The 26,572-nt window shown below is 36.6% G+C and overlaps 1 protein-coding gene across 1 annotated transcript in view; it reads left to right on the top strand.

The window, feature by feature from the left end:
• BRWD3 (bromodomain and WD repeat domain containing 3) overlaps nt 1-26,572 on the top strand; it is a 205,532-nt gene that overhangs the window by 57,531 nt on the left and 121,429 nt on the right. The window contains exons 8-11 of the mRNA XM_080795680.1: nt 1,829-2,050; nt 6,485-6,585; nt 7,101-7,171; nt 8,341-8,441. Of these exons, the coding sequence (XP_080651806.1) occupies nt 1,829-2,050; nt 6,485-6,585; nt 7,101-7,171; nt 8,341-8,441 (495 nt within the window). The remainder of the gene's footprint in view (nt 1-1,828; nt 2,051-6,484; nt 6,586-7,100; nt 7,172-8,340; nt 8,442-26,572) is intronic.

The following is a 26,572-nucleotide window of genomic DNA, read 5'->3' as shown; positions in this document are numbered from 1 at the left end:
CCTTAAATCTGGGTTTTTTAAGTTTTATTTAAATTCACGTTAGTTTCCATTCAGGTGTACGATATAGCGATTCGGCACTTCCATACATCACCTGGTGCTCATCACAGCAAGCACGCTCCTTAATCCTGGTCATCTATTTTACCTCTTCCCCACACCTGCCTCCCCTCTAGTAACCATAGGTTTGTTCTCTATAGTTAAGAGTCTTTCTTGGTTTGCCTCTCTCTCTCCTTTTTTCCCCTTTGCTCATTTGTTTTGTTTCTTAAATTCCACATATGAGTGAAGTCATATGGTATTTGTCTTTCTCTGACTGACTTACTTCGCTTAGCATTTTATTAACCAGATAATATCGTGGGCTTTTGAGTACAAAATTGTAGCATGCTAATATTTCTAAGAAGGATTTTAGTCTCACTATTTTAGTAGTAAGTTAACATAGAAGTGTATTTAGTGTCATTATTTTCTTTTTAACTTTCTGTGCTATAGTAAATGAAATAGTTTGCATTTTGGGAACTTATGACTCCTTGGAGTTCATTAAAGACTCTTCCGTTGACATTTTCATAACTCCAAATGCATCACCTAAGTATTTGGATGTTAATGATCATGACGAGAATGACAGTTGCTGTCTCTTTATTTTTTAATTTTTTAAAGGTTTTATTTATTTATTTGAGAGATAGAGGGAAAGAGAGCATGAGCAGGGGTGGTGGGGGTGGGGGGAGAGGGAGAAGCAGACTTCCCACTGAGCAGGGAGCCTGACCTGGGGCTCTGACTGGGGCTCTGGGCTGGATCTCAGGGCCCTGGGATCATGACCTGAGTTGAAGGCAGACACTTAACTGGCTGTGCCACCAGGTGTCCCATTATCTTTTTATAAACCAGTAATTATGAACTAACTTATTTACTACATTGGAGTAGAATTGTTTTTTACTATTTTTAAAGCTCTTTTGAAATTATCAATAGGAAGTTCAACTTAACATTTTCAACAGAGTTTATTAACAAGGACTCAAGTTATTGAGAAATGCATGTAGAGTTTAGGCTAAATTTTTAAATATTTGTAGAAAAATATTCAAGGAATCATGATAAAAGGCTGTCAGGCATAAGTAAAGAAATAATGGCAGGGGTGCCTGGGTGGATCAGTGGGTTAAGCCTGTGCCTTCAGCTCAGGTCATGATCCCAGGGTCCTGGGATCGAGCCCCACATCGGGCTCTCTGCTCAGTGGGGAGCCTGCTCTCTCTGCCTGCCTCTCTGCCTACTTGTGATCTCTCTCTCTCTGTCAAATAAATAAAATCTTTAAAAAAAGAAAAAAAAAAGAAATAATGGCAGATATATTTAACGCCAAATCACTTAAAGTGAGTTTTAAATGTTGAGTTGTCAGGATTGGTAGTTTTGGGGAGTTCTTCACAAATTTCATCAGTTTATATAATGCTTTGTCAGTGCTGTCATTTGGAGATCATTTATATTTCTTCCTGGATCCATATTATATGGGCAGAGGAGATTAGAAAGTAAAGGCTCAGAAGTAACTTAATAAAAATCCTCCCTTTGGGGCGCCTGGGTGGCTCAGTGGGTTAAGCCTCTGACTTCGCTCAGGTCATGATCTCAGGGTCCTGGGATGGAGCCCCGCATTCGCATTCGGCTCTCTGCTCAGCAGGGAGCCTGCTTCCCCCTCTCTGTGCTTCTCTCTTTGCCTATGCGTGATCTCTCTCTCTCTCTCTGTCAGATAAATAAATAAAATCTTAAAAAAAAATCCTCCCTTTGTCATTTTGGCTCTTTTTTTTCCGGGAAGGGGGGTGGTGGTGCAAACGCTTCATTGGGAATCTGTCCTTCTGTGTTACTATAGGGTTCAGATGACTGTTTGGTGAAAATTTGGGCAACGGATGATGGACGTCTCCTTGCTACACTCCGAGGGCACTCTGCTGAAATTTCTGATATGGCTGTTAACTATGAAAACACTCTTATTGCTGCAGGCAGCTGTGATAAGGTTGTAAGAGTGTGGTGTCTTCGAACTTGTGCACCAGTTGCAGTCCTTCAGGGACATTCAGCTTCTATTACTTCCATACAGGTAAGAAAAATGAAAAGGTATCACTGACCTATGTAATGAGGATGAAAATTCTCTCAGTTTTTGTTATTTTGTGTGGATATTATTGTAAAGAATGGCAACAGAAAAATGTTCTCTAAGGGCTTTGCCCTACCCTTCTCTGGTATTTTTTAAATTCCTTTTTCATATAAATTTATTGTTTTAGAGATAATTCAAAAATCACTGAATAAGTTTTCCAAATATAGTGTAAGACATTTATCTGACTAGTATTTGTGAAGAAGGGAGAAGACTCATAAATGCTGTAAGGAAGCAACACTGATACCTGTTAGGTTGGAAACAGGTTCTAATTTGAATATTGACATACTTTGTGTTAATATTTAATGCAAGATGTTTGTCAGTCAGATTGTGTGTGTATGGTTTAATGTTAAAGAAAATTTTATTCTTCGTTTCAGTGATTTCCTGTTTCAGCTTGATGTTTGACATAAAATGCATTGACTTCTTTTCAGTTCTTGCTCACGGAGTGTTTTTATTAAATGTTGATAGTGAAAATCCTGGATACCTCAAAAAAAACCTTTTATTTAAGAAAACTAAGTTGAACTTGTTCTCTTCTTTGTGTTGAGAGCAAAAAGGAATCCTGAAACTGTATTTTATACTGTGGTCAAGGAGACTACTTTTGTGGATGAGATAATTACTCCCATTTACTTTTCTTTGTTCTTTAGTCACTAGAAAGTATGTCCATTAATTTTTGTGTGTTATTTAATTTAATATCACCTGTTTATGAGGAGTTAGCAAGATTTTTTTGAAGATTTTATTTATTTGATTGATAGAGATAGCACACACAAGTAGGCAGAGTGGCAGGCAGAAGGAGAGGGAGAAGCAGGCTCTCTGCTGAGCAGGGAGCCCAACTTGGGGCTTGATCCCAGGACTCTGGGATCATGAACTGAGCTGAAGGCAGCTGCTTAAACGACTGAGCTACCCAGGCACCTCATGAATTAGGTTTAACGTATATTAGAGTTTAAAAATTTTGTATCAAATTTTTGATCAATGGAAATTATTTCATGGACTTTGTTTTAGGTGATTATTTAGTTATTTGTATTTCTACCATCTTATCTGACAGATTATTTCTGTAATTTGGAAGCAACTCTCATATAACTTAAAAAAATAACTGCTTATATTGAAAAATGTTTATGATACTGTTTGGCTCCTTCATAGTTTGATTTTCTACTTTCTATCTCCTTTCATTTATACGTGGGAACTCCCTAAAGATCCATGGATCTCTATCACATTCTTTCTCTTTTTTTTTTTTCTCTTAGTGATCTCATTATGTTTCATGGCTTTAGGTTTATCTGTAGGCTGATGATTTTCAAACTGATATTTTCATTTTGGGACCTTTCTTTTAGTTCCATTCTTATATATTCAAATACCTACTTGGTACCATCACATAAATGTCATGAATCTCAAACTCAACATATTCAAAATTGAACTTCTGTCTTTCTTCCTCAAATCTACTTTTCCAAGAGCTTTCTTCAGCTCAACATATGGTAATTTTATCCTTTCAGTTGCTCAGAGTAGTCATCCCTGACTTCTTTTCTTTCTCTTATATCTCATATCTAACTTGTTAGCCTATCTATGTTGGCTCTACCCTCAGAATAAATCCAGAATCTGACAAATTATCATGACCTTAATCATTACTATTCCATTTCAAACCATTATCATTGGTAACCTAGATTATTGAGACGGACATCTAACTGATCTTCTTGCTTCTTCCCTTCCTTCTTTTTTGCCCCAGTCTAACCTCTGCATAGCAAGCTGAGTGATTTTTTTTTAATTTTTTATTTATTTTTTTAATTAAATTTTTTTATTTATTTTCAGCGTAACAGTATTCATTGTTTTTTCACCACACCCAGTGCTCCATGCAATCTGTGCCCTCCCTAATACCCACCACCTGGTTCCCCCAACCTCCCACGCCCCGCCCCTTCAAAACCCTCAGGTTGTTTTTCAGAGTCCATAGTCTCTCATGGTTCACCTCCCCTTCCAATTTCCCTCAACTCCCTTCTCTTCTCCATCTACCCTTGTCCTCTATATTATTTGTTATGCTCCACAAATAAGTGAAACCATATGATACTTGACTCTCTCTGTTTGACTTATTTCACTCAGCATAATCTCTTCCAACTTTTGTAGCAACATGGACAAGCTGAGTGATTTTTTAAATGGAAGTTAAATCATGTCACTGGTACTCAGAAACTTCAGTAGCTTCCAAATTCAGATTTAAGTGGAAGTCTAAATGACCCACATTGTAAGGCCTATATTCTCAACCCCTTGCTTTTTTTTTTTTACCTCTTTGTCTACTACTTGTTTCCTGTTTCCATTCTGCTTTAGCTGCTACCTCTCTGCTTTTTTAGACCACTCTACCTACACTGCTGCCTTTGCTTTTTCTGTTTCATGGCCGTGGAATGGCTCTTCCTTGCATAGTCTCATGGCTTATTCCTTCCCTTTCTAACCACCTTGTGCAAATTGTCTTTCTCAGGGAGACTTTCTCTGACCATTTTACCGTTCTAAAATTTTAAGTTGTTCCCTACACCAGCACTCTTTATCTCCTCTTAATTTTATTTAGCATTCTATATGTGTTACTTGTTTTTGGCTAATTAACTGTCTCTCTTAACATCATGGTATTTATCTTTGCAAATTCTTTTTTGTAAGCAAAATTGAGATAAAATGGTATGATTTCAATAGTGGTTGCCTCTGGATGGTGGGATTATAAGTACCTTTTATTGTTTTCTGTATTTACTAAATTTTCTTCAATAATGATATATTAATTTATATTAAGAAATACAAATACAAGTGTTTTTATAATCTCTAACACGATTTATTATTTAAAAACAATTCAATTAGACTACATTAATGGGCCAGATGCCCCTTTGTGACTGATGAATTTATTTAAATATAATGGTGATAATAAAGGTTCTAGTGTTTCTTCAAACTTAATAAAATTATAGAGTTTTATATCTCATTTGTATAAATCAGGGATCAGCAAATTTACAGATCAGATAGGTAAATATTTTAGGATTTGCAGGCTATATGGTTTCTGTCACACCTACTTAACTCTGCATTCCAGTGCAAAAGCAGCCATAGGCAGTGTAAGGTGAATTTGTTCCAGTAAAACTCCATTTACAGAAATACGCAACAAGCTAGAATTGGCATGTGAGCTGTAGTTTGCAGACTCTGCCTATAAATTGTGGATTAAGTTTTCCGATGCAAGCTTCTCTATCTCAGAAAGGAAAGTGTAGGCATGCTACCTGAGTACTGGTTTTTTTACTATATTATCAATTATTAATGGATAACATTAATTGATAATTTTTTATTTAAACTCTAGTCTTTATAGAAGTTATGTGTTTCCAATCAAGGAAACTGTATAAATGACTTCTAATCTGTAGTGATCATTTTCTTCAGATTTGTGGTCAAAATTTATTCAAACCCTATGCATCTTGATCCTTAATATTTATCTTAGTGATAATGACTATCTCTATTTGGGATTTTTAAAACTCACGGCATGCAGAGACCCTGGTTTGATTTTCAGCTTTTTCCTGTATCTCAGGCATCAGGAGCCCAATGGCTCTTCCCTTATCTGTGATTCTTTTCTGAGGATGTATAAAATACTGAGAGTCAGAGCTTGAGAATCCTATATGATAAAGCTGTCCATGTTTCATCTAGGGTATTAGTCATCCTTTAAATTGGCAACTTAAGTATATTTTTAATCTGTTTTTTCCACAATGATATAGTGATTTGACCATTCTACTTATTCTATTATAACAAATGAAAATGATTTAAATTTAAAAAGAACAAAATTTATATCATATGTCATTGAAGCTGGAATTTAAAGTTAAGCATTAATGCCAAAATATTTAGATAGTAACTTCCTAAGCATTGATTTTAGAATGGTTTCTGATGCTGTGGTCATATAAGCTATAAAAATTCCACAATTATTGCTGTTAAACATATATTTAGCAGATTTGTAATGGTTTAACTAGTAACCACCTTGTGATTTTTTTCTCCATTAAAAGTAATGAAATAGTAATCTTAAAGTGTGATATTCAGTACTCTGAAATAGTTATTTGAGATTTTATTTTTAGGTAATCTCTACATTCATAACCCTGAGATCAAGAGTTGCATGCTCTATTGATTGAGCCACCCAGGGACCCCTAAAAGTAATTATTTTTAAGACTAATACATTTAATCCTAAATTTGTTGACTGACTTTTTTTTCCTACAGTTTCTTGATATTTTCAATTTTTGTAAGGTATCCATTAATCTAGGAAATTTAACTGATTTCTTGAAAGTGAAATTCTTGATTGAATTTATTTAAATTATTTTTAAATGATTATAATTTTAGAACATGCCGTGTTTAAAATAAATTTGAACATGAAAGCTTTCTATTTGAATTAGAATTTTTTTTTTTTAGTTTTGTCCATCAACTAAAGGCACAACCAGATACCTCACTTCTACTGGTGCTGATGGAACAATCTGTTTCTGGCAATGGCATGTAAAAACAATGAAGTTTAGGTAAGTTTAGAATTGGATTAGAAATTTTGTGCAAAATCAATCATGTTTATTTTTCTTTGTTACCTTGAGAAATTCTTAATAGTCCATGTATTTAAGTATACAAATATATGTGTGTGTGTATAAATATATAAAATACATCTATACCTACTTCAATTAGATGTTAGAGATTTTAGAATAAAATTTTTATGAAACTGGTGTTGAAGAGACTAACTTACACACAAAATTTTTGTAAAGAGTATTTGTATCATTTATTATTCTGGTAAGAAGACTTTGAACTTCTTAATGGTAGTAAGTTATGTGGTAATTTGTAAAGTTATAATAATAATACTGGTATCTTAAAGTGTATTTGCAAGGTTTAATGTATTTTTAACCCAAATAATGGGAATAATACTGACTACTTCAGTTATGTTTTTTATAATACTGATGTTGAATCTTTCAATATCTAGCAGTGTGCAAAGATTCTTGTATGTTAAATGAACATGATAGAAAATACAGATATCTTACTTTTCCCTTAGAGATCGCCCAGTGAAATTTACTGAGAGATCCAGACCTGGAGTTCAGATATCTTGCTCATCTTTCAGTTCTGGTATGTGTAAAAATTGAAAGTTTCAAGTACCCAAAATATTAAATGATCCAGTTGTAAAAGATACATGTTTAATTTTGTGGAGAAAAAGATATATGTTTCTTAATAGAAACATACCCAAAATGTGAACCATATGATATAATAGATGGACCTTTGTGGATTTTAACTAACACGTAATAGCTTTTGAAGGATTTTTTAAAAATTTTTCTAATATGTTTTTATATAAATCAGAATTTGGTTGGTAAAAAGTACAGCTCTCCCCCCATACACACATAGTTCAACATTAAAATCCTGACCTGACGTTTCAGAAAATATATACTGTGGTTCCATATAGAAGACACTTTTTACAGTGTGTAAAGGTTGCTTTTCTGCTGCTAAGAATTATATGCTAGTTGATCTTTTCTTTCATTGTGGTAAATTTAACATAAAATTTACTATTTAAAAAAAAAGATTTATTTATTTGAGACAAAGAGAGAGAGAGTGCACACATGTGCCCATGAGCACGTGAGTTGGGGGCGGGACAGAGGAAGAGACTCTCAGGCAAACTCCATGCTGAGCATGGATGTAGGGCTCAATGTCAGGACCGCAGATCATGACCTGAGCTGAATCCAAGAGTGGCACACTCAACTGACAAAACCACCCACATGCCCCTAAAATTTACTATTTTAATAACTATTTTTAGGTGAGTAGTTTTGTGACATTAAGTATATTCACAATGTTTTTGATATATTACCACCTTCCATCTCTAGAATTTTTTCATAATCCCAAAAGTGGTTGAGTTTTTAGATTACACCATTATAGCCACTGTAAAGAGAACTGTAGCTATAGGTCATTTTATTAAAAATTTTTGAGCGTTAGGATTTTGCATAAAATACAAAGAATTCCTCAAGGCTCTGACCTTTAATATTTATTATTCAAAGGCCTGTATTTAGTGTATAGTTGTTGGATTTTTGTTGGGTGAATGGTATAGTTGTCCTTTAAATATCTCTCTTGAATTTTACCTATTTTTCTCTGAAATTTTATATGTCTTTAATGATTAGAAGATAACCTGTCTTTAATGATAAGAAGATAACCTCTTATTAATATAAGGTAGCATATAACTAAGAAGGCAATTAAAAGGTTTTTAAAGTTCCTTGGTGTAATGTTTGCTTGTTTGTTTTTTAATCTTCCAGGTGGTATGTTCATTACTACAGGTAGCACTGACCATGTGATTAGAATATATTATTTGGGTTCTGAGACCCCTGAGAAAATTGCTGAATTAGAATCACATACGGTAAGAGCAAAATGAGAAACTTAAGTATGTTGCTTTCTTTTTTAATATCTCTGGAAAGTTGGTTTTATTTGTTCTTTTCTAATCTGTACCTTAATTAATATATATCGGTGCTGAAATCTACATGGTAAGATATCTCGGTAGTAATGAAAATCAGTGTGAAATTCTGGATTTAGTATGGCTGTAGTATATAAAACAAGTTCTATTTGATTACATAGAAAGGAAGAAAACACATATTATAGTAACAGTTAATGAAAATCCTCTTTGAGCCTGCTGTATTCAATTAATTATGTGAGCTGTTTATTACTTTAAAATTACATACTTTTTATTTTTTTAATAAATAAACCATATTCTCTTTAGTAGCATGTATTGGTGATGCTTAAATATGACCGATCAGTGGTTCTTAGGCATTTACAATCTACATACTTTTTAAAAGACACATTGAAAAATGGTGGCCCAGAAGGATCCTGAAACTACCTCCTTCTCTGAACACAACAAATCTGTAGCTATATATGGGACAATTCCCTCTGAAAAGGACCTGAAAGCTAGGTAAACAGTGACTCTACAACAAAGCATAAATGGGCCACATTGAGATGGGTAGAAGAGGTAGAGATGTGGTCCTTCAAAAAAACTCCACCTCAGGAGCAGCAATCCACAGTTGGGAGTGATCTTATAATATGGAACTTGTTCTTGAGGAGCAAGGTATCTATGTCCCACATCAGACACCCCAACCCTTGCGACCTGCACTGGAGAAATGAGCCCCCAAAGCATCTGGCTATGAGAACCAGTGGGGCTTACTTCTAGGAGAATTGTAGGGAATGAAAAATATACTCTTAAAGGGTCCTGCACAGACTCACTTGCCATGGGACCCAGCTCAAAAACAATAGTTTGCAAGGCAACTAGACTCTATGTGAAGGAGACTCATTTGCTATTCTTAAAGCATCTGCTGGAGAAGCAAGAACCTCTTGGGACTCTCTCCAGGGGCAGAAGTGGGCACCATTTTTGGATTCTCCTCCCTCGTTGGTCATGGTGTAGATGGGCACTGTTGTGGAACCCCTCTAAGTCTTTAAGTCTGCTAGCTTCAATGGGAGCACCCTACCCATGCATTCTGCAGCTGTGGCCTATCCCACCACAGCCAGGTGGACTGAGTACCCCACCCCCATACCACATTCACAGCTTGCCTGCCATAGTTGGTGGGCATGCACACCCCACACAGGACACCCCTTGAGCACCTGGCTCTAGTGGCCCAGGATATTGTTTCTGGACCCAATGTGTTTGAAGAAGTTAGAGAGACAGTTTTTGACAGGCTACCATACCCAGGGCACTGCACAACCAGAAGACTGAAACACACCCCCATTCTTGATATGAAAAAAATTCCCATTTTTTTTTTTTTTTGTCATGGGGGCAGCTCACACATCCAGAGGCTACAGAAAGGATCTCAGAGAACATGGGCAGGGTTATTCACTATATTGGAACCCTCACTTGATATCATCTTGACCTCATCGTAGCTCACTGATACCTCACAGAAAGGAGGTTATACACACGTCTCAATCTCCGATTTTTGCAACTATTGCACAGGGACACCTCTGGAATTGGTCTGGAAGTAAACAGGGTTTATGATTGTGGACCCAAAGACTACATACTTGCATATCTTAAGAATATATTGCCTGATAATCTGTCTTAAAACTAGCCTGAAACTAGGCAATGTCTGAGATCCCTTCCTTTGGAACAGTGACAGGTCTTGGCATACCCTCAACAACTGAGACCTATCAAGAACAAATTGTGCTACTTATAGACAATCTCAGGGGTATGAGAAACAACCATAAGCTAGGCCATGGTTGAATTGATAAGGTTTATCTCCAATGCAAGATCATACTATATAATTTCATTTATATGTGGAATCTAAAAAGTAAAACAAATGAACAAAAAGCAGAAGCAGACCCATAAATGCAGAGAAGAAACTTGTGATTGCCATCCGGGAGGGAAGTAGTATAATTGGTAAAATGGGTGAAGGGGATGAGAGATACAGGTTTTCAGTTATGGGATAAATAAATCATGGGGTAAAAATTCCTGAATAGGGGATATAGTCAGTCATATATTAATAGCATTATATGGTGACAGATGGTAGCTACACTTCTGGTGAACATAATATAATGTATAAACTTATCAAATCACTATGTTGTACACCTGAGATTAATATAACATTGTGTGTTAGCTATAATTAATTTTTTTAAGAGGAAAGGTAACTATTTTACCTAACACATAGAAACAAAAATGGAGTTAAGCAAAATGAGCAGACAGGTATATGTTCCTGATGAAAGAATGAGAAAACCTCAGAAAAAGACCTTGATGAAGTGGAGATAATAATCTACCTGATAAAGAATTCAAAGTAATGGTCATAAATATGCTTACCAAACTCAGGAGAGGAATAGATGAGCACAGTGTAAACTTCAACAGAGAGATATAAACCACAAGAAAGTAACAAAGAGAAGTCACAAAGCTGAAGAATACAATAAGTGAAGTGGTAAATATACCTAGAGGATTCAATGGCAGAATAAACAAAATAGAACAGATGAGCAACCTGGAAGACAAGACACCAGAAGTACCAAGAACAGGAAAAGGGGAAAAAATAGAAAAATTAAGATAGTTTAAGGTACATACTGGACAACATCTAGCAGAATAACATCTGCATTATAGGGAGTCCCAAATGAAGACAGAAGGAAAAACAAAAAAGGTAGAAAACTTATTTCAATAAATAATGGCTAAAAATTTCCCTAACCTGGGGAAGGAAATAGATACTCAGTTCCAGGGAGCCCACAGAGTTCCAAATAAGAAAAAACAAAGAGATCCACATTAAAGAACATTCAAATTAAAATGTTAAAGATTAAAGAGAATCTTAAGAGCAGCCAGAGATAAACGACTTGTTGCATTAAAAGGGCCCCCATAAGCCCATCAGCTGATTTTTCAATGGAAACTTTGTAGGTCAAAAGGGAGTGGCATGGTATGACATGGTGCATTGAAGGTGCTGAAAGGGAAAAAAAAAAAAGAAAATGTCCAACCAAGAATTCTACCTGGTAATATTATTCAGAATTTAAGGGGAGATAAATAGTTTTCCAGACAAGCAAAAACTAAATGAACTTGTCACCATTAAAACAGTCGTATAAGAAATGTTATGGAGAAGTGAGTTGGGGGGAATTGGAGGGGAGACAAACCATGAGAGACTGTGGACTCTGAGAAACAAACTGAAGATTTTGGAGGGGGGTTGGGGGGGAGAGCCTGGTAGTGGGTATTATGGAGGGCATGTATTGCATGGACCACTGGGTATGGTGCATAAACAATGAATTTTGGAACACTGAAAAAAATTAAATCTAAAAAAAAATGTTAAGGAGATAAATTTCTTCTGAAAAGAAAAGGAATTAACTAATAATAAAAAATTGTATGAAAGTAAAATATCTCACTGAAAAAGACAAGCATGTATTAAAGATAGGGGATTAAACACATATAAAGCTAATATGAAGTTTAGAACAAAAAAATTGATAAAATTATATAGTAATTGCAGGATGCCTGGGTGGCTCAGTTGGTTAAGCCGCTGCCTTCGGCTCAGATCATGATCCCAGTGTCCTGGGATAGAGTCCCACATCGGGCTCCTTGCTTGGCGGGGAGCCTGCTTCTCTCGCTGCCTCTGCCTGCCTCTCTGCCTGCTTGTGTGTACTCTCTCTCTCTCTCTCTGGCAAATAAATTAAAAAAATCTTAAAAAATAATTAAAATAAAAAAATTATATAGTAATTGGTACAGGGATATAGAAAATGAAAAGTTTTATTTATTAAATCTTTTTTTTAGTTTTAAATTTTGTTGCTTAACAGTGTTTTATTAGTTTCAGCTGGACAATATAGTGATTCAACAATTCCATACATCACCTGGTGCTCATCATGAAAAGTGCACTCTTTAATCCCCATCACCTATTTAACCCATTCCCCCAAAACTCCTCTGGTAACCATCAGTTTGTTCTCTGTAAGTAAGAGTCTGTTTCTTGATTTGTCTCTTTCTTTCCCTTTGCTCCTTTCTTTTGCTTCTTAAATTCCACGGGTGCATGAAAACATACGATATTTGTCTTTCTCTGACTTCCATTTCACTTAGCATTATACTCTGTAGCTCCATCCATATCATTGCAAATGACAAGATTGCATTCTTTTTAAAAACTGAATAATATCCCATTGTCTGTATTCTTCTTTATCCATTCATCAATTGATGCACATGTGTGTTGCTACCATGTCTTGACTATTGTAAAAAAATGCTGCTATAAAAATAGGGATTCATGGGGCGCCTGGGTGGCTCAGTGGGTTAAAACCTCTGCCTTCGGCTCAGGTCATGATCCCAGGGTCCTGGGATCGAACCCCGCATCGGGCTCTGCTCAGCGGGGAGCCTGCTTCTTCCTCTCTCTCTGCCTGCTTCTCTGCCTACTTGTGACCTCTGTCTGTCAAGTAGATAAATAAAATCTTTAATATATATATAAAAATAGGGATTCATATATCCCTCTGAATTAGTGTTTTTGTATTCTTTGGGTAATTACCTGGTATTGAAATTGCTGGATCATAGGGTAGTTTGACTTTTAACTTTTTGAGGAACCACCATACTATTTTCCAGAGTGGCTGCACCCAGTTTGCATTCCTACCAACAGTGCAAGATGGTTCTCCTTTCTTCATATCCTCACCAACAACTTTTGTTTCTTGTGTTGTTGATTTTAGCCATTCTGGCGAGTATGAGGCCATATCTCATTGTAGTTTTGATCTGAATTTCCCAGATAGTAAGTGATGGTGAACATCTTTTCATGTATCTGTGGGCCATCTGTATGTCTTTTTTTTTGAAAACTGTTCATTTCTTCTGTCCATTTTTTAACTGGATTATTTGATTTCTGGGTGTTGAGTTTTATAAGTTCCTTATATATTTTGGATACTAACCTTTTATCAGATATGTCCTTTGCAAATATCTTCTCCCATTGCTTAGGTTGCCTTTTAGTTTTGTTGATTGTTTCCTTCATTGTGCAGACACTTTTTATTTTGATGTGCCCCCAGTAGTTTATTTTTGCTTTTGTTTCCCTTGCCTCAAGAGATATATCTAGAAAAAAGTTGTTATGGCTGAGTCAAAGAGATTACTGCCTCTGTTTTTTTTAGGATTTTTGATGGTTTCCTGTCTCACATTTAGGTCTTTCATCCATTTTTAATTTATTTTTGTGTGCAGTGTAAGAAAGTGGTACAGTTTCTTTCTTTTGCATGTGGCTATCCAGTTTTCCTAACACCATTTGTTGGAGAGACTCTCTTTTTTCTGTTAGATATTCTTTCCTGTTTTTTTTAAAGATTTTATTTATTCATTTGACACAGAGAGAGATATCACAAGTAGGCAGAGCAGCAGGCAGAGAGAGGGGAAGCAGGCTCCCTGCTGAGCTGGGAGTCAGATGTGGGTCTTGATCCCAAGACCCTGAGATCATGACCTGAGCCAAAGGCAGAGATTAACCCACTGAGCCACTCAGGTGACCCTTCCTGTGTTTCTAGATTAATTGGCCATATATTTGTGGGTTCATTTCTGGAATTCCTATTCTTTTCTGTTAATATATGTGTCCATTTTTGTACTACTACCATACTGTTCTGATCACCATAGCTTTGTAATATAATGTGAAGTCCAGAATTGTGATGCCTCCAGCTTTGCTTTTCTTTTTCAGGATTGCATTGGTTATTCAAGGTATTTTGTGGTTCCCTACAAATTTTTGGATTGTTTGTTCTAACTCTGAAAAATGCTGGTGGTATTTTGATAGGGATTGCAGTAAATGTGTAGATTACATTGGGTGGAATAGACATTTTAACAATATTCGTTCTGATCCTTGAGCATGAAATGTCTTCTATTTCTATGATCCTCAGTTTCTTTCATCAGTGTTTTATACTTTCTACAGTCTAGCTCTTTTACTTACTTGGTTAGGTTATTCCTATGTATCTTATTATTTCTTGTGCGATTATAAGTTGGATTGAATCCTTAATTTCTCTTTCTGCTGCTTTATCATTAATGTATAGTAATGCAACAGATTTCTGTATGTTGATTTTGTATCCTGCAACTTAACTAAATTTATTTATCAGTTCATCATGTTGAGGTATGTTGAGGTATGTTCCCTCTAAACCTACTTAGTTGAGGGTTTTTATCATGGATGCTGTACTTTGTCAAAAGCTTTTTTCTGCATCTATTGACCGTTCAACAGATGTTCAGCACGTGTTTATTATCTTTTCTCTTATTTATGTGATGTATCACGTTGATTTATTTGCAAATATTGAACCACCCTTCCAACCCAGGAATAAATTCCACTTTATCTTGTTAAATGATTTTATTAATGTATTGATGAATTTCATTTACTAGCATTTTGGTGAATATTTCTGCATCTCCATTCATCAGGGATCAGCCTGTCATTCGTTTTTAGTGGTGTCTTTTATCTGGTTTTGGTATCAGGGTAATGATGGCCTCATAGAATGAATTGGGAAGTTTTCCTTGGAATTGTTTGAGAAGAAGAGGTATTAATTCTTCTTTAAGTATTTGGTATAATTCACCTGTAAAGCCCTTTGGTCCTAGACTTTTGTGGTTGGGAGTTTTTTTAATTACTAACTCATTTTCTTTGCTGGTTATTGGTCTGTTCAAATTTTATGTTTCTTGGGGCACCTGGGTAGCTCAGTCGTTGGGCGTCTGCCTTCGGCTCAGGTCATGATCCTGGGGTCTTGGGATCGAACCTCACATCAAGCTCCTTGCTCAGTGGAGAGCCTGCTTTTCCCTCTTCCTCTGCTGCTCCTTCTGCTTATGCTCGTTTTCTCTCTCTCTCTCTCTCTCTGTCTCTCGCTGTCTCTCTCTCTCTGTCAAATAAAATAAATAAATAAATAAGATCTTAAAAAAATGTATGTTTCTGCGTGTTTCAGTTTGGTAATATATGTATAGAATTTATCCATTTCTTACATGTTGTTCAATATGTTGGCATATTGTTTTTCATTATATTCTCTTATAATTATTTGTATTTCTGTGGTATTGGTTATTTCTCCTTTCTCATATGGGATTTTATTTATTGGAGTCCTTTCTTGTTTTTTCTTGAGTCTGCCTAGAAGTTTATCAGTTTTATTAATTTTTTCAAGAAACCAATTCCAGGTTTTGTTGATCTGTTCAGTTGTTTGTTTTAGTATCTCTGTCATTTATTACTGCACTACTCTTTTTATTGCCTTCTTTCTACTGGCTTTACGTATAGTTTGTCCTGCTTTTTCTAGCTCCTTTAGGTGTAATGTTAGGTTGTTTATTTGGGTTTTCTCTTGCTTCTTCAAGAAGGCCCATATTGCCACAGACTTTCCTTTTACAACCATCGTTGCTGTGCCAGGGATTTTGCACTGTTGTATTTTCATTTTTATCTGCTTCCATGTTTTTTTAAATCTCTTCCTTTGTTTCCTGGTTGACCTATCATTGTTGAGTTAACATGTTATTTAATCTCCACTTATTGTACTGTTTCCAGATCTTTTATTGTAATGGACTTCTAGTTTCATAGTATTCTGGTCAGAAAAGATGCATGGTATGAATTTCATATTGTTTAATTTGTTGAGGGTGTTCTGTGGGATAATATGTGATCTATTCTGGATAATGTTCCATGTACATTTGAAAAGCATGTGTATTTTGCTGTTTTAGGAAGGAATGTTCTGAATATATCTGTTAAATTCATGTGTTCCTGTGTGTCATTTAAAGCCATTGTTTCCCTCTTGCATTTCTGTTCAGATAATCTGTCCATTAACCTAAGTGGGGTGATAAAATCCTGTACTATAATTGTATTATTGTCAATTAGTTCCTTCGTATTTGTTATTAACTGTTTTATATATTTGTGTGCAGCTATGTTAGGTGCATAAATCCTTATAATTGTTATATCTTCTTCTTGGATTTTCCCCTTTATTATTATATAGTGTCCTTCTTTGTCTCTTGTTAGTCATTTTATAATGTCTATTCTTTTTTGCCCTGGATTACTGTGCATTTTTATTTATTTGTTTGTTTGTTTATGTTAGCCACCATACACTACATTATTAGTTTTTGATGCAGTGTTCCATGATTCATTGTTTGTGTATAACACCCAGTGTTCCATGCAATACATGCCCTCCTTAGTACCCATCAGCGGGCTTTACCATCCCCCCACACCCCTCCCCTCTAAAACTCTCAGTTTGTGTTCTGGAGTCCATAGTCTCCCATGGTTTGTCTCCCTCCTGATTCCCCCCTCCCTTCATTTTTCCCTTCCTTCTAATGTCCTCCATGCTATTCCTTATGTTCCACAAGTAAGTGAAACCATATGATAATTGACTTTCTCTGCTTGACTTATTTCAGTCAGCATAATCTCCTCCAGTTCCATCCATGTTGATGCAAAAGCTGGGTATTCATCCTTTCTGATGGCTGAGTAATATTCCATTGTATATATGGACCACATCTCCTTTATCCATTTGTCTGCCGAATGGCATTTCAGCTCTTTCCACAGTTTGGCTATTCTGGACATTGGTGCTATAAACATTGGGGTGCATGTGTCCTTTCTTTTCACTACATGTGTAACTTTGGAGTAAATACCCAGTAGTGCAGTTGCTGGGTTGTAAGGTACCTCTATTTTTAACGCCTTGAGGAACCTCCATACTGTTTTCCAAAGTGGCTGTACCAGCTTTCATTCCCACCAGCAGAGTAAGAGGATTCCCCTTTCTCCACAACCCCTCCAACATTTGTTGTTTCCTGCCTTGTCAACTTTTGCCATTCTATGTGGTATGAGGTGGTATCTCAGTGTGGTTTTCATTTGAATTTCCCTGATGGCTAATGAGGATGAACACTTTTTCATGTGTCTGATAGCCATTTGTATGTCTTCTTTGAAGAAGTGTCTGTTCATGTCTTCTGCCCATTTTTTGACTTGATTATTTGTTTTTTGAGTGTTGAGTTTTAGAAATTCTTTATAGATCTTGAATATCAGCCCTTTGTCTGTAGTGTCATTTGCAAATTTCTTCTCCCATTCCCTGATTGCCTCTTGGTTTTGTTGACTGTTTCCTTTGGTGGGCAGGAGACTCGATGAAGCCCCAAAGTTCATTTTTGCTTTTTTCCCCTCTGTCTTGAAAGAAGCCACTGTGGTTGATGTCAAAGAAGTTACTGCCTATGTTCTCTTCTAGGATTTTGGTGGATTCCTGTCTCATATTGAGCTTTCATCCATTTAGAGTGTATCTTTGTGTATGGCGTCAGAGAATGGTCGAGTTTCCTTTTTCTATATATAGCTGTCCAATTTTCCCAGCACCATTTACTGAAGAGACTGTCTTTTTTCCATTGGATACTTTTTCCTGCTTTTTTGAAGATTAGTTGACCATAGAGTTGAGGGTCCATATCTGGGCTCTATATTTTGTTCCATTGGTCTATGTATCTGCTTTTGTGCCTGTACTATGCTCTCTTGGTGATCACAGCTTTGTAATATAGTTCGAAATAAGGAAGCATGATGCCCCCAGCATTGTTTTCTTTTTCAACATTTCCTTGCCAATTTGGGGTCTTTTCTGGTTCCATACAAATTTTAGGATTGTTTGTTCCAGCACTTTGAAAAATGCTGTTGGTATTTTGAACAGGATGGTGTTGAAAGTATAGGCTGCTCCATCAACATTTTAACAACATTTATTCTTCTGATCCATGAGTGTGGAATATTTTTCTTTGTGTCTTCCTTGATTCTTTGTGTCTTCCTTTGATTTCTTTGTGTCTTCCTTGATTTCTTTCAGGAGTATTCTGTAGTTCCTAGAGTATAGATCCTTCACCTCTTTAGTTAGGTTTATTCCAAGGCATCTTATTTTTGGTGCTATTGTAAATGGAATTGATTCTCTAATTTCTATTTCTGCAGTTACATTTTAGTGTATAAGAAAGCAACTGACTGCTGTGCATTGATTTTGTATCCTGCCACATTACTGAATTGCTGTGTGAGTTCTAGTAATTTGGGGGTGGAGTCTTTTGGGTTTTCCATATAAAGTATCATGTCATCTGTGGGAAGAGAGAATTTGTTTGACTTCTTCTTTGCTAGTTTGAATATCTTTTATTTCTTTTTGTTGTCTGATTGCTGTTGCTAGGACTTCTAGTACTATGTTGAACAACAGTGGTGATAGTGGCCATTCTTGTCATGTTCCTGATCTCAAAGGGAAGGCTGTCAGCTTTTCCCCATTGAGAATGATATTCGCTCTGTGTTTTTCATAGATGGATTTTATAAAATTGAGGAATGTTCCCCCCTATCACTATACTCTGAAGAGTTTTAAGCAGGAAAGGATGCTGTATTTTGTTAAATGCTTTTTCTGCCTCAATTCAAAAGAACATGTGGTTTTTCTCTCTCCTTCTATTAATTTTTTCTATAATTTTTTCTCTTTCCTATTAATTTTTATTAATTAATTATTTTTCTATTAATTTTATTAAATTACTTAATTTCTATTAACTTTTAAAATTTTTAATAAATTAATTTATTGATTATTAACATTGATTTGATAAATGTTGAACCACCTTTGCATCCCAGGGATAAATCCCACCTGGTGTGGTAGATTATCCTTTTAATGTACTGCTGGATCCTGTTAGCTAGTATGTTGTTGAGAATTTTTTCATCCATATTCATCAGGTATATTGGTCTGAAATTCTCCTTTTTGATGGGGTCTTTGCCTGGTTTTGGGATCAAGGTAATGCTGGCCTCCTAGAAAGAGTCTGGAAGTTTTCCTTATTTCTGTTTTTTTAAAACAGCTTTAGGACAATAGGTATTAGTTCTTCTTTGAATTTTTGGTATAATTCCCCAGGGTATCTTTCACGTCCTGGACTCTTGTGTTTTGGGAGATTTTTGATTGCTGCTTCAATCTCATTACTAGATATTGGTATATTCAGGTTGTTAATTTCTTCCTGTTTCAGTCTTGGTAGTTTATAGGTTTCCAGGAATGCATCCATTTCTTCTAGGTTGGTTAACTTACTGACATATAGCTGTTGATAATAATTTCTGATGATTATTTCTATTCCTTTGTGTTAGTCGTGATCTCTCCCCTTTCGCTCATAATTTTATTAATTTGGGTCCTTTCTCTTTTCTTTTGGATATGTCTGGCCAGTGGTTCATCGATCATATTAACTCTTTCAAAGAATCAGCTTCTAGTTTCGTTGATATGTTCTACTATATTTTTTTATCTCTAATTCATCAATCTCTGTTCTAATCTTAATTGTTTCCCTTACCATGCATGGGTTAGGCTTAATTTGTTGTTGATTCTCTAGTACTTTAAGGTATAAAGTTAGTTTGTGTATTCAGGATTTCTCTACTTTTTTTAGTGAGCCTTGGATGGCTACGTACTTCCCCCTTAGGACCACCTTTGCCGTATCCCATAGGTTTTGGACCAAAGTGTTTTCATTCTCATCGTTTTCCATGAATTGTTTAAGTTCTTCTTTGATTTCCTGGTTGACCCAAATATTCTTGAGTAGCATGGTCTTTAGCTAAGTGTTTGAATTTCTTCCAAACTTTTCTGGGGATTGAGTTCCAGTTTCAAAGTACTGTGGTCTGAGAATATGCAGGGAAGAATCTCAGTCGGTTGAGACCTGATTTGTGACCCAGTATGTGGTCTATTCTGGAGAAAGTTCCATATGCACTTGAGAAGAAAGAGTATTCTGTTGTTTTAGGGTGGAACGTTCTATATATATATATGAGGTCCAGTGTGTCATTCAAAGCTCTTGTTTCTTTGTTGATTTTCTGCTTAGATGATCTGTATATTGCAGAGAGTGGAGTGTTGAGGTCTCTTACTATTAACGTTTTATTATCAATATGTCTCTTTGTTTGGGTTAAGGGTTGGCTTATGTGTTTGACTGCTCCCATGTTGGGGACATATGTATTTACAATTGTTAGATATTCTTGTTAGATAGACCCTTTAAGAGTGATATATTGTCCTTCTGTTTCTCTAACTGTAGTCTTTAGCTTAAAATCTAATTTGTCAGATAGGAGAATTGCTGCCCCAGCTTTCTTATGAGGTCCATTGGCATGAACGATGGCATGAACAATGGTTCTCCATCTTTTTCCCTTCAGTATGGATGTATCTCTAGTTTCAAAATGTGTCACTTATAGACAGCATATGTATGGGTACTGTCTTTTTATCCAGTCTGCAACCCTGTGCTGTTTTATAGGAGCTTTTAGGCCATTCACCTCGAGAGTGATTATTGAAAGATATGAGTTTATTGTCATCATGTTGTCTGTGAAGTCTTTGTTTCTATAGATTTTCTTTGTACTTTTCTGTTGCATATCACTCTTGGGGTCTTTCTTCTTTTATAGAATCCCAGTTTATTTTTCTTGCAGGGCTGGTTTAGTGGTCACATATTCTTTCAGTTTTTGCCAGTCTTGGATGCTTCTTATCTCTCCATCCATTGTACATGACAGACTTGGTGGATAAAGTATTCATGGCTGCATGTTCTTCTCATCTATTACTCTCAATATGTCTTGCCTGTCCTTCCTGGCTTGCTAGGGCTCTGTGGACAGATCTGACATTATTCTGATGTTCCTTCCTCTGTACGTAAGATATCTCTTTCCCCTAACTGCCCTTAAGATGGTTACCTTGGTTCTAAGATTTGTGAGTTTTACTTCTATATGCTTGGGCATTGGTATTTCCCTTGATCTTGGGAGGGGTCCTCTCTGCCTCTAGGATTTGAATGCTTGTTTCCTTCCCCAGATTAGGGAAGATCTCAGCACAATTTGCTCAAATATATCTTCTAGGCCTCTCTCTGTGTCCACCCGCCCTTAAGGATCCCAGTAATTTTGACCTTGGAATGTGTGTTGGCATTGTTTATTTCTCTAATTCTGTTTTCATGGATTTTAAGCTATTTGTTCCAGGACTCCTCCTGTTCCTTCTTTTCTATCAGTTTGTCTTCTAGATCAGTAATTCTTTCTTCTGCCTTTTTTACCCTAGCTGTTAGAGTATGTAGATTAGATTGGATCTCATTGATAGCAGTTTCAAGGTCCTCTAGATCAGCTCTCAGTTCTACCCTTAGAGAATCTATATTGCCATTAATGGTTTTCTCCATCGTAGCTATTGTCTGCATAACTTACCCTGAAGTCTATTTTCGACATTTTGCTTGCGTGTGTATCTGTTTGTTTTGTGGCAGAGGTCACAGTCTGAATTTTTCCTGTGTTGGGGGTTCCTCCTCTTAGTCATTCTGTTGCAGTGTGGTTTAGGGAATGTACAGAGTCCAAATTACTGACTACCACCCAAATGAGACGCACCTGTTTTTTTAAGAACGTTAGGGTTATTGACCTTTTGTTCTTCCAGGCTGTCTTCTGGTTGAGGGGCCTGTCATGCTGTTACTCAGGCAACCCTGTTTGGGCAGAGTTGCCCTGTCCCCTATTGGGGGATGGGCTCAGTGAAAACCGGTTTTGGGGGGCTTTTGTTCTCTGGTGTCTTTCTCTGGTGGCTTTCTGCATTTCCCCCCCTCATGAGTCAGAGCAGAATTGACTGATCCAAAGCTCTGTCTCAGAACAGAGAGATCACAGTCTGCCTCTCAGTGCGCTCTCCATGCCACACTGTCTCCATTTCTGTCTGTGCTGCTAAAAACCACAGCATCCTGGGTTGTGAGCCCCACAGTAGCACTCCCAGCCCTCACTTCCAGGTCCAAGCATGTTACTGCTCTTTGTGCTTCTAAAATCGCCAGCCACCCCCGGTTTGCATGTGTGCCCCTGCAGCTCCAGGTTTCAGTCTGGGGGGTTGCCCCATTGTCTCCCCACCCCACTACCAGTCTGCGAGTCTTTGCCCAGTCCCCAGCATGGGAGGCTTTTGTACTCTGGCTGCAGAGGGTCCTAGATCCTTCCCTTCCCCTTCCATTTATCTTCCAGTATCTGTCTGCAGAATCACAGCTTCCCACTTCATAACTTGATACCAGCCACCAGAGATATTCTGTTTGTAGAGATCCAGATATATCTTCTTATATCTCAGGCTGATTTCATGGGTATTTAGAGTGGTCTGGTAGATATATAGCTCAATTCAGGGGACTGGTTGAAATAGGGTCCCCTATTCCTCTCCCATCTTTCCCTCCTACTGTTTTTTAATGTCTTTTTTTTTTCTGATTTAAACATTGCTAGTCCAACTTTCTTTTGGCTAATACTTGCGTGATGTTTCTCCATTCCCTCACTTTCAATCTGAAGGTTTCTTTAGGTCTAAAATCAGTCTTCTCTAGATAGCGTATAGATGGGTCTTGTTTTGTACCCATTACATCACCCTATTATTTGATTAGAGCTTTTAGGTCATTTATATTCAAAGTAATTATTGATAGATATGTGTTTATTGTCTATTATTTATTTTGTAGTTGTTTCTGAATATTTTCTCTGATTCTTGTTTTTCTCTTCTATGTTTTCCTGATTTTCATTACTGTTGTGTTTGGATTTCTTTCTCTCAATTTTTTGCATATTTATTGATGATTCTTTTTATATGGTTACCATTAGTTTTGTATGTAACCTCTTCTTTATATTGGAGTCTATATTAAGTTGATGGTTTTTTAAGTTTGAACCCATTCCTTACTGCTCTAATCCCCGTGCTTAATGTGTATGTTGTTATAATTTATATCCTTTTATTTTGTGAAATCATTGACTGACTTTTTACAGAAATATTCATTTTTACTGCTTTTGTTTCCTGTCACTTTCTTGTCACTTTTTGTTTATACTGTCACTTTTTGTTTCTCCTTTCCTCAGAGTCCCCTCAAATATTTGTAGCAGGGCTGGTTTAGTTGTCATGAATTCCTTTAAGTTGATGTTTGTTTGTTTGTTTGTTTGTCCGGAAACTCTTTCTGTCTCCTTCTATTCTGAATCATAGCCTTTCATAAAGTATTCTGTGCTTAAGATTTTTTCCCTTTCAGCACTTTGATATATTATGTCACTCTGTTCTGGCTTGCAAATTTTCCATTTAAAAGTGTCCTGCTAATTGGCTTTCCCTTTTAAGTTACTGTCTTTTTGTTTTTTTTGCTTCTAAGATTTTGTCTCTGTCACTATATTTTACACATTTAATTACAGTATGTGTTGGTGTTGGTCTGTTTTTGTTGATTTTGATGGGCTTTTCTTTGCTTCCTGATCTATGTATCTGTTTCTTTTCCTAGATTAGGGAAGTTTCCAGCTGTTATTTCTTTACATAAATTTTCTGCCCCTTTTTCTGTTGTTCTTCTGGGACTCCCATAATACAAATGTTATTAAATTTGATGAGTCCATGAGTTCCCAAAGTCTATTCTCATTAGGCATAATTTTTTTTCTATTTTTTTGTTCTCCTTGAATACCTTTCATTACTTTGTCTTCTAGATCACTAATTTGTTCCTTTGCTTCTTCTAATGTTCTCTTCATTCCATCAAGCATGTGTCTCATTTTGTTTATTGGCCCCTTTATCTCTGCTATGTTATTCTTTATCTGGGTGTTAAGGTCTCACTCATGTCTTCTACTCCTTTCTTAAGTTCATGAGTATTCTTATGAACAATACTTTAAATTCTCTACTAGGCACATTACTTATATCTGTTTCACTTAGATCTTTAGCCATGGCTTTTTTTTCTTCTTTCATTTGGGAGAAATTTTTCCCCTTTTCCCTCCCTCTCTGTGTCTATTTCTCTGTCTTAATAAAGTCAGCTATGTCTTCTGCTCTTCAAAGTAGTGCTTTTATAAGGAAGAGATCCCGGAGTTCCCTGAAGTGCACTATCCCATGTTTGCCTGAATCTTGCATTTCAGGAGCATATCCTCTGTGTGTGTTTGTGTGTTGCTTGTGCTCTGCTGTTGTGTCTGAGTCATTTTTCCTTTGTGGGATGTTGTGGGCTGTATTTTCTCTCTGCCTGTTGTGAGCTGTATTTGTTCTCTGTATTGTTAGTGGGATCTAAGCAGGGTAGCTATAAGGGTCGTGCCTACCCAGAAACTTGGGAGTAGGGTAGCAGTGTTAGCAACAGTTGTACCGGGCCACTAGTCCTATGCTGCATCCACAGAAATACTGCATTGGCTGGGAACTGCTTGCCAGGTTGGCCTGGGGTCAGAGGCTGGGTGCCTGGATGTGGTTGGGCTTGGTACATGATAGTGGCTTGGGGCATATGGTGAGGAGTGGCCTGCAGCAGCAGCACCACTCAGCAGCTGGTCATTGTATGGTCATTATGGCTCAATGTGGCAAGGTAACTATATCTTATGAGATGGCTGGGCTTAGTGCATGGGGGCACCTATGCACTGGTGAGTGGGTGAAGAGTGTGTGGCTTTAGCAAAATTTGCCCTGAGCCCACAGTCACAGGGAAGCAGGCTTGGAGTGGTTGAGTGCTCGGGAGAACTCATGGAGGTGACCTACTGCCCGTAGGTTAGATAGCAAGTGTCTGTGCAGTTCTACCTCCTGCCGATGACAATTTGTTTATGCTGAGAGGTGGGGGGTGAACATCTTATCTGTCGGGGCCTTCATTTTTAAAGTCCCCCAACAGGCTCTGAAATCAGTACGAATAGATCTGTCTCCGGTTTGCTCCCCAGCATTGTGTAAACTACTGTTTTTATGTTGCCTCTCTGCAGGTTGCTGTCCCTTTAAGGGGAGTGGCCCAGCAATTGCTCACCCTCCTGGCTGCTCTAGTGCTGAGTCAGCTGAGTTTTAAAGCTGCAGGCTCCAAGTCCCACTGATTATACTGACTTAAAGAATTCAGCCCCTCTGGTTTTCAAAGTCAAACATTATGGGGATTATTCTTCTCACTGCAAGTTTCTTGGTGTTAAGGCCTGTTTCTCTGCCCTCTCCATACACACAGCTCCCTCCCTTCTGCCAGCAGCCTCTCTCTGCCTTTTTGGGCTTCCTAACCTCTCAGATGCAGCTTTTTCTCTGTATTTAGTTGTTGAGTTTGTTCTGACAGTATTCAGATTACTCTCCAGTTTACTGACTTAGATGTGGATTATATCTAGTGGTATAGGGTGAGCTTGGGTTCTCCTTCTCTGCCATCTTTCCTGGTAGGCATCCAAAATGACCAGAGTTAAAATCAACATCAATAAAAAATAAGTTAAAAGAATCAACATAAAAAATAACACATGAGGGGCGATAAAGATGTATAGTTCTAGAATGTATTCATGCGTCAAATACTATCACCTTAAAATAGAGTGATATGTATAGGATATTAAATGTGAAACTCACTTAATACAAAGCAGGAATCTGTAGTAGAACACAGAAAATGCAAAACACATACACTAAAGAAAATTACCAAACCACAAGTAAGAGTGCTGAAAAAAAAAAAAGATAAAGAAAGAAAGAAAGAAATGAAAAAAGAAGAAGTAAAAAAAAACTGCCAGAAAATACTCAACAATTGTCAATAAGTACATTCCTATCTATAAATACTGTAAGGTTAAATGGACTAAATTCTCTAGTCAAAGACATAGAGTAGATGAATTGATTAAAAAAAAAGAACACCAAAACTCATTATTATGTTGCCTGTATACTCATTTCAGGTCTAAGAACACAAAGAAACTGAAAGTGAAATTATAGAAAAAGATGTTCAGTGCAAATGGAAATGAAAAGAAAACTGGTCTTTTGCATGTTGGGAGCTTTTGATTTCTAATTCAGTTCCTTTGCTGGTTATTGGTATCTTCAGGTTTTCTATTTATTTCTGTTTCAGTTTTTGGTAGTTTTTATGTTTCTAGGAATTAATCAGTTTCTTTAAGATTGTCCAATTTGTTGTCATATAGTTTTTCCCAATATTCTCCTATAATTGTTTGTATTTCTGTGGTGTTGGTTGTTATGTCCCCTTTCTCATTTGTGATTTTATTTATTTGGGTTCTTTCTCTTTGTTTTTTGTTAAGTCTGAATAATTTATCAATTTTTTTTTTCTCAAAGAAGCAGCTACTGATTTCTTGATTTGTTCTATTGGGTTTCTTTTTTTTTTTAGTTTTTATATCATCATTTTGTGCTCTAATCTGTATTATTTGTTTCCTTCTGTTGGCTTTAGGCTTCACTGTTGTTCTTTTTCTAACTCCTTTAGGTGTAAGTTTAGATTGTTTATATGAGATTTTTCTTGCTTCTTGAGGCCTGTATTACTGTAAATTTCCCTTTTAGGAACACTTTTCCTGCATCCCCAAAACTCCCAATAAACAGAAGTCCAGAGTCAGATGGTTCAGA

The sequence above is a fragment of the Martes martes genome (assembly GCF_963455335.1).
Source record: "Martes martes genome assembly, chromosome: X".
Taxonomy (NCBI): domain Eukaryota; kingdom Metazoa; phylum Chordata; class Mammalia; order Carnivora; family Mustelidae; genus Martes; species Martes martes.
The sequence above is the reverse complement of the archived record's forward strand: the minus strand, read 5'-3'. Positions and strand labels throughout refer to the sequence as shown.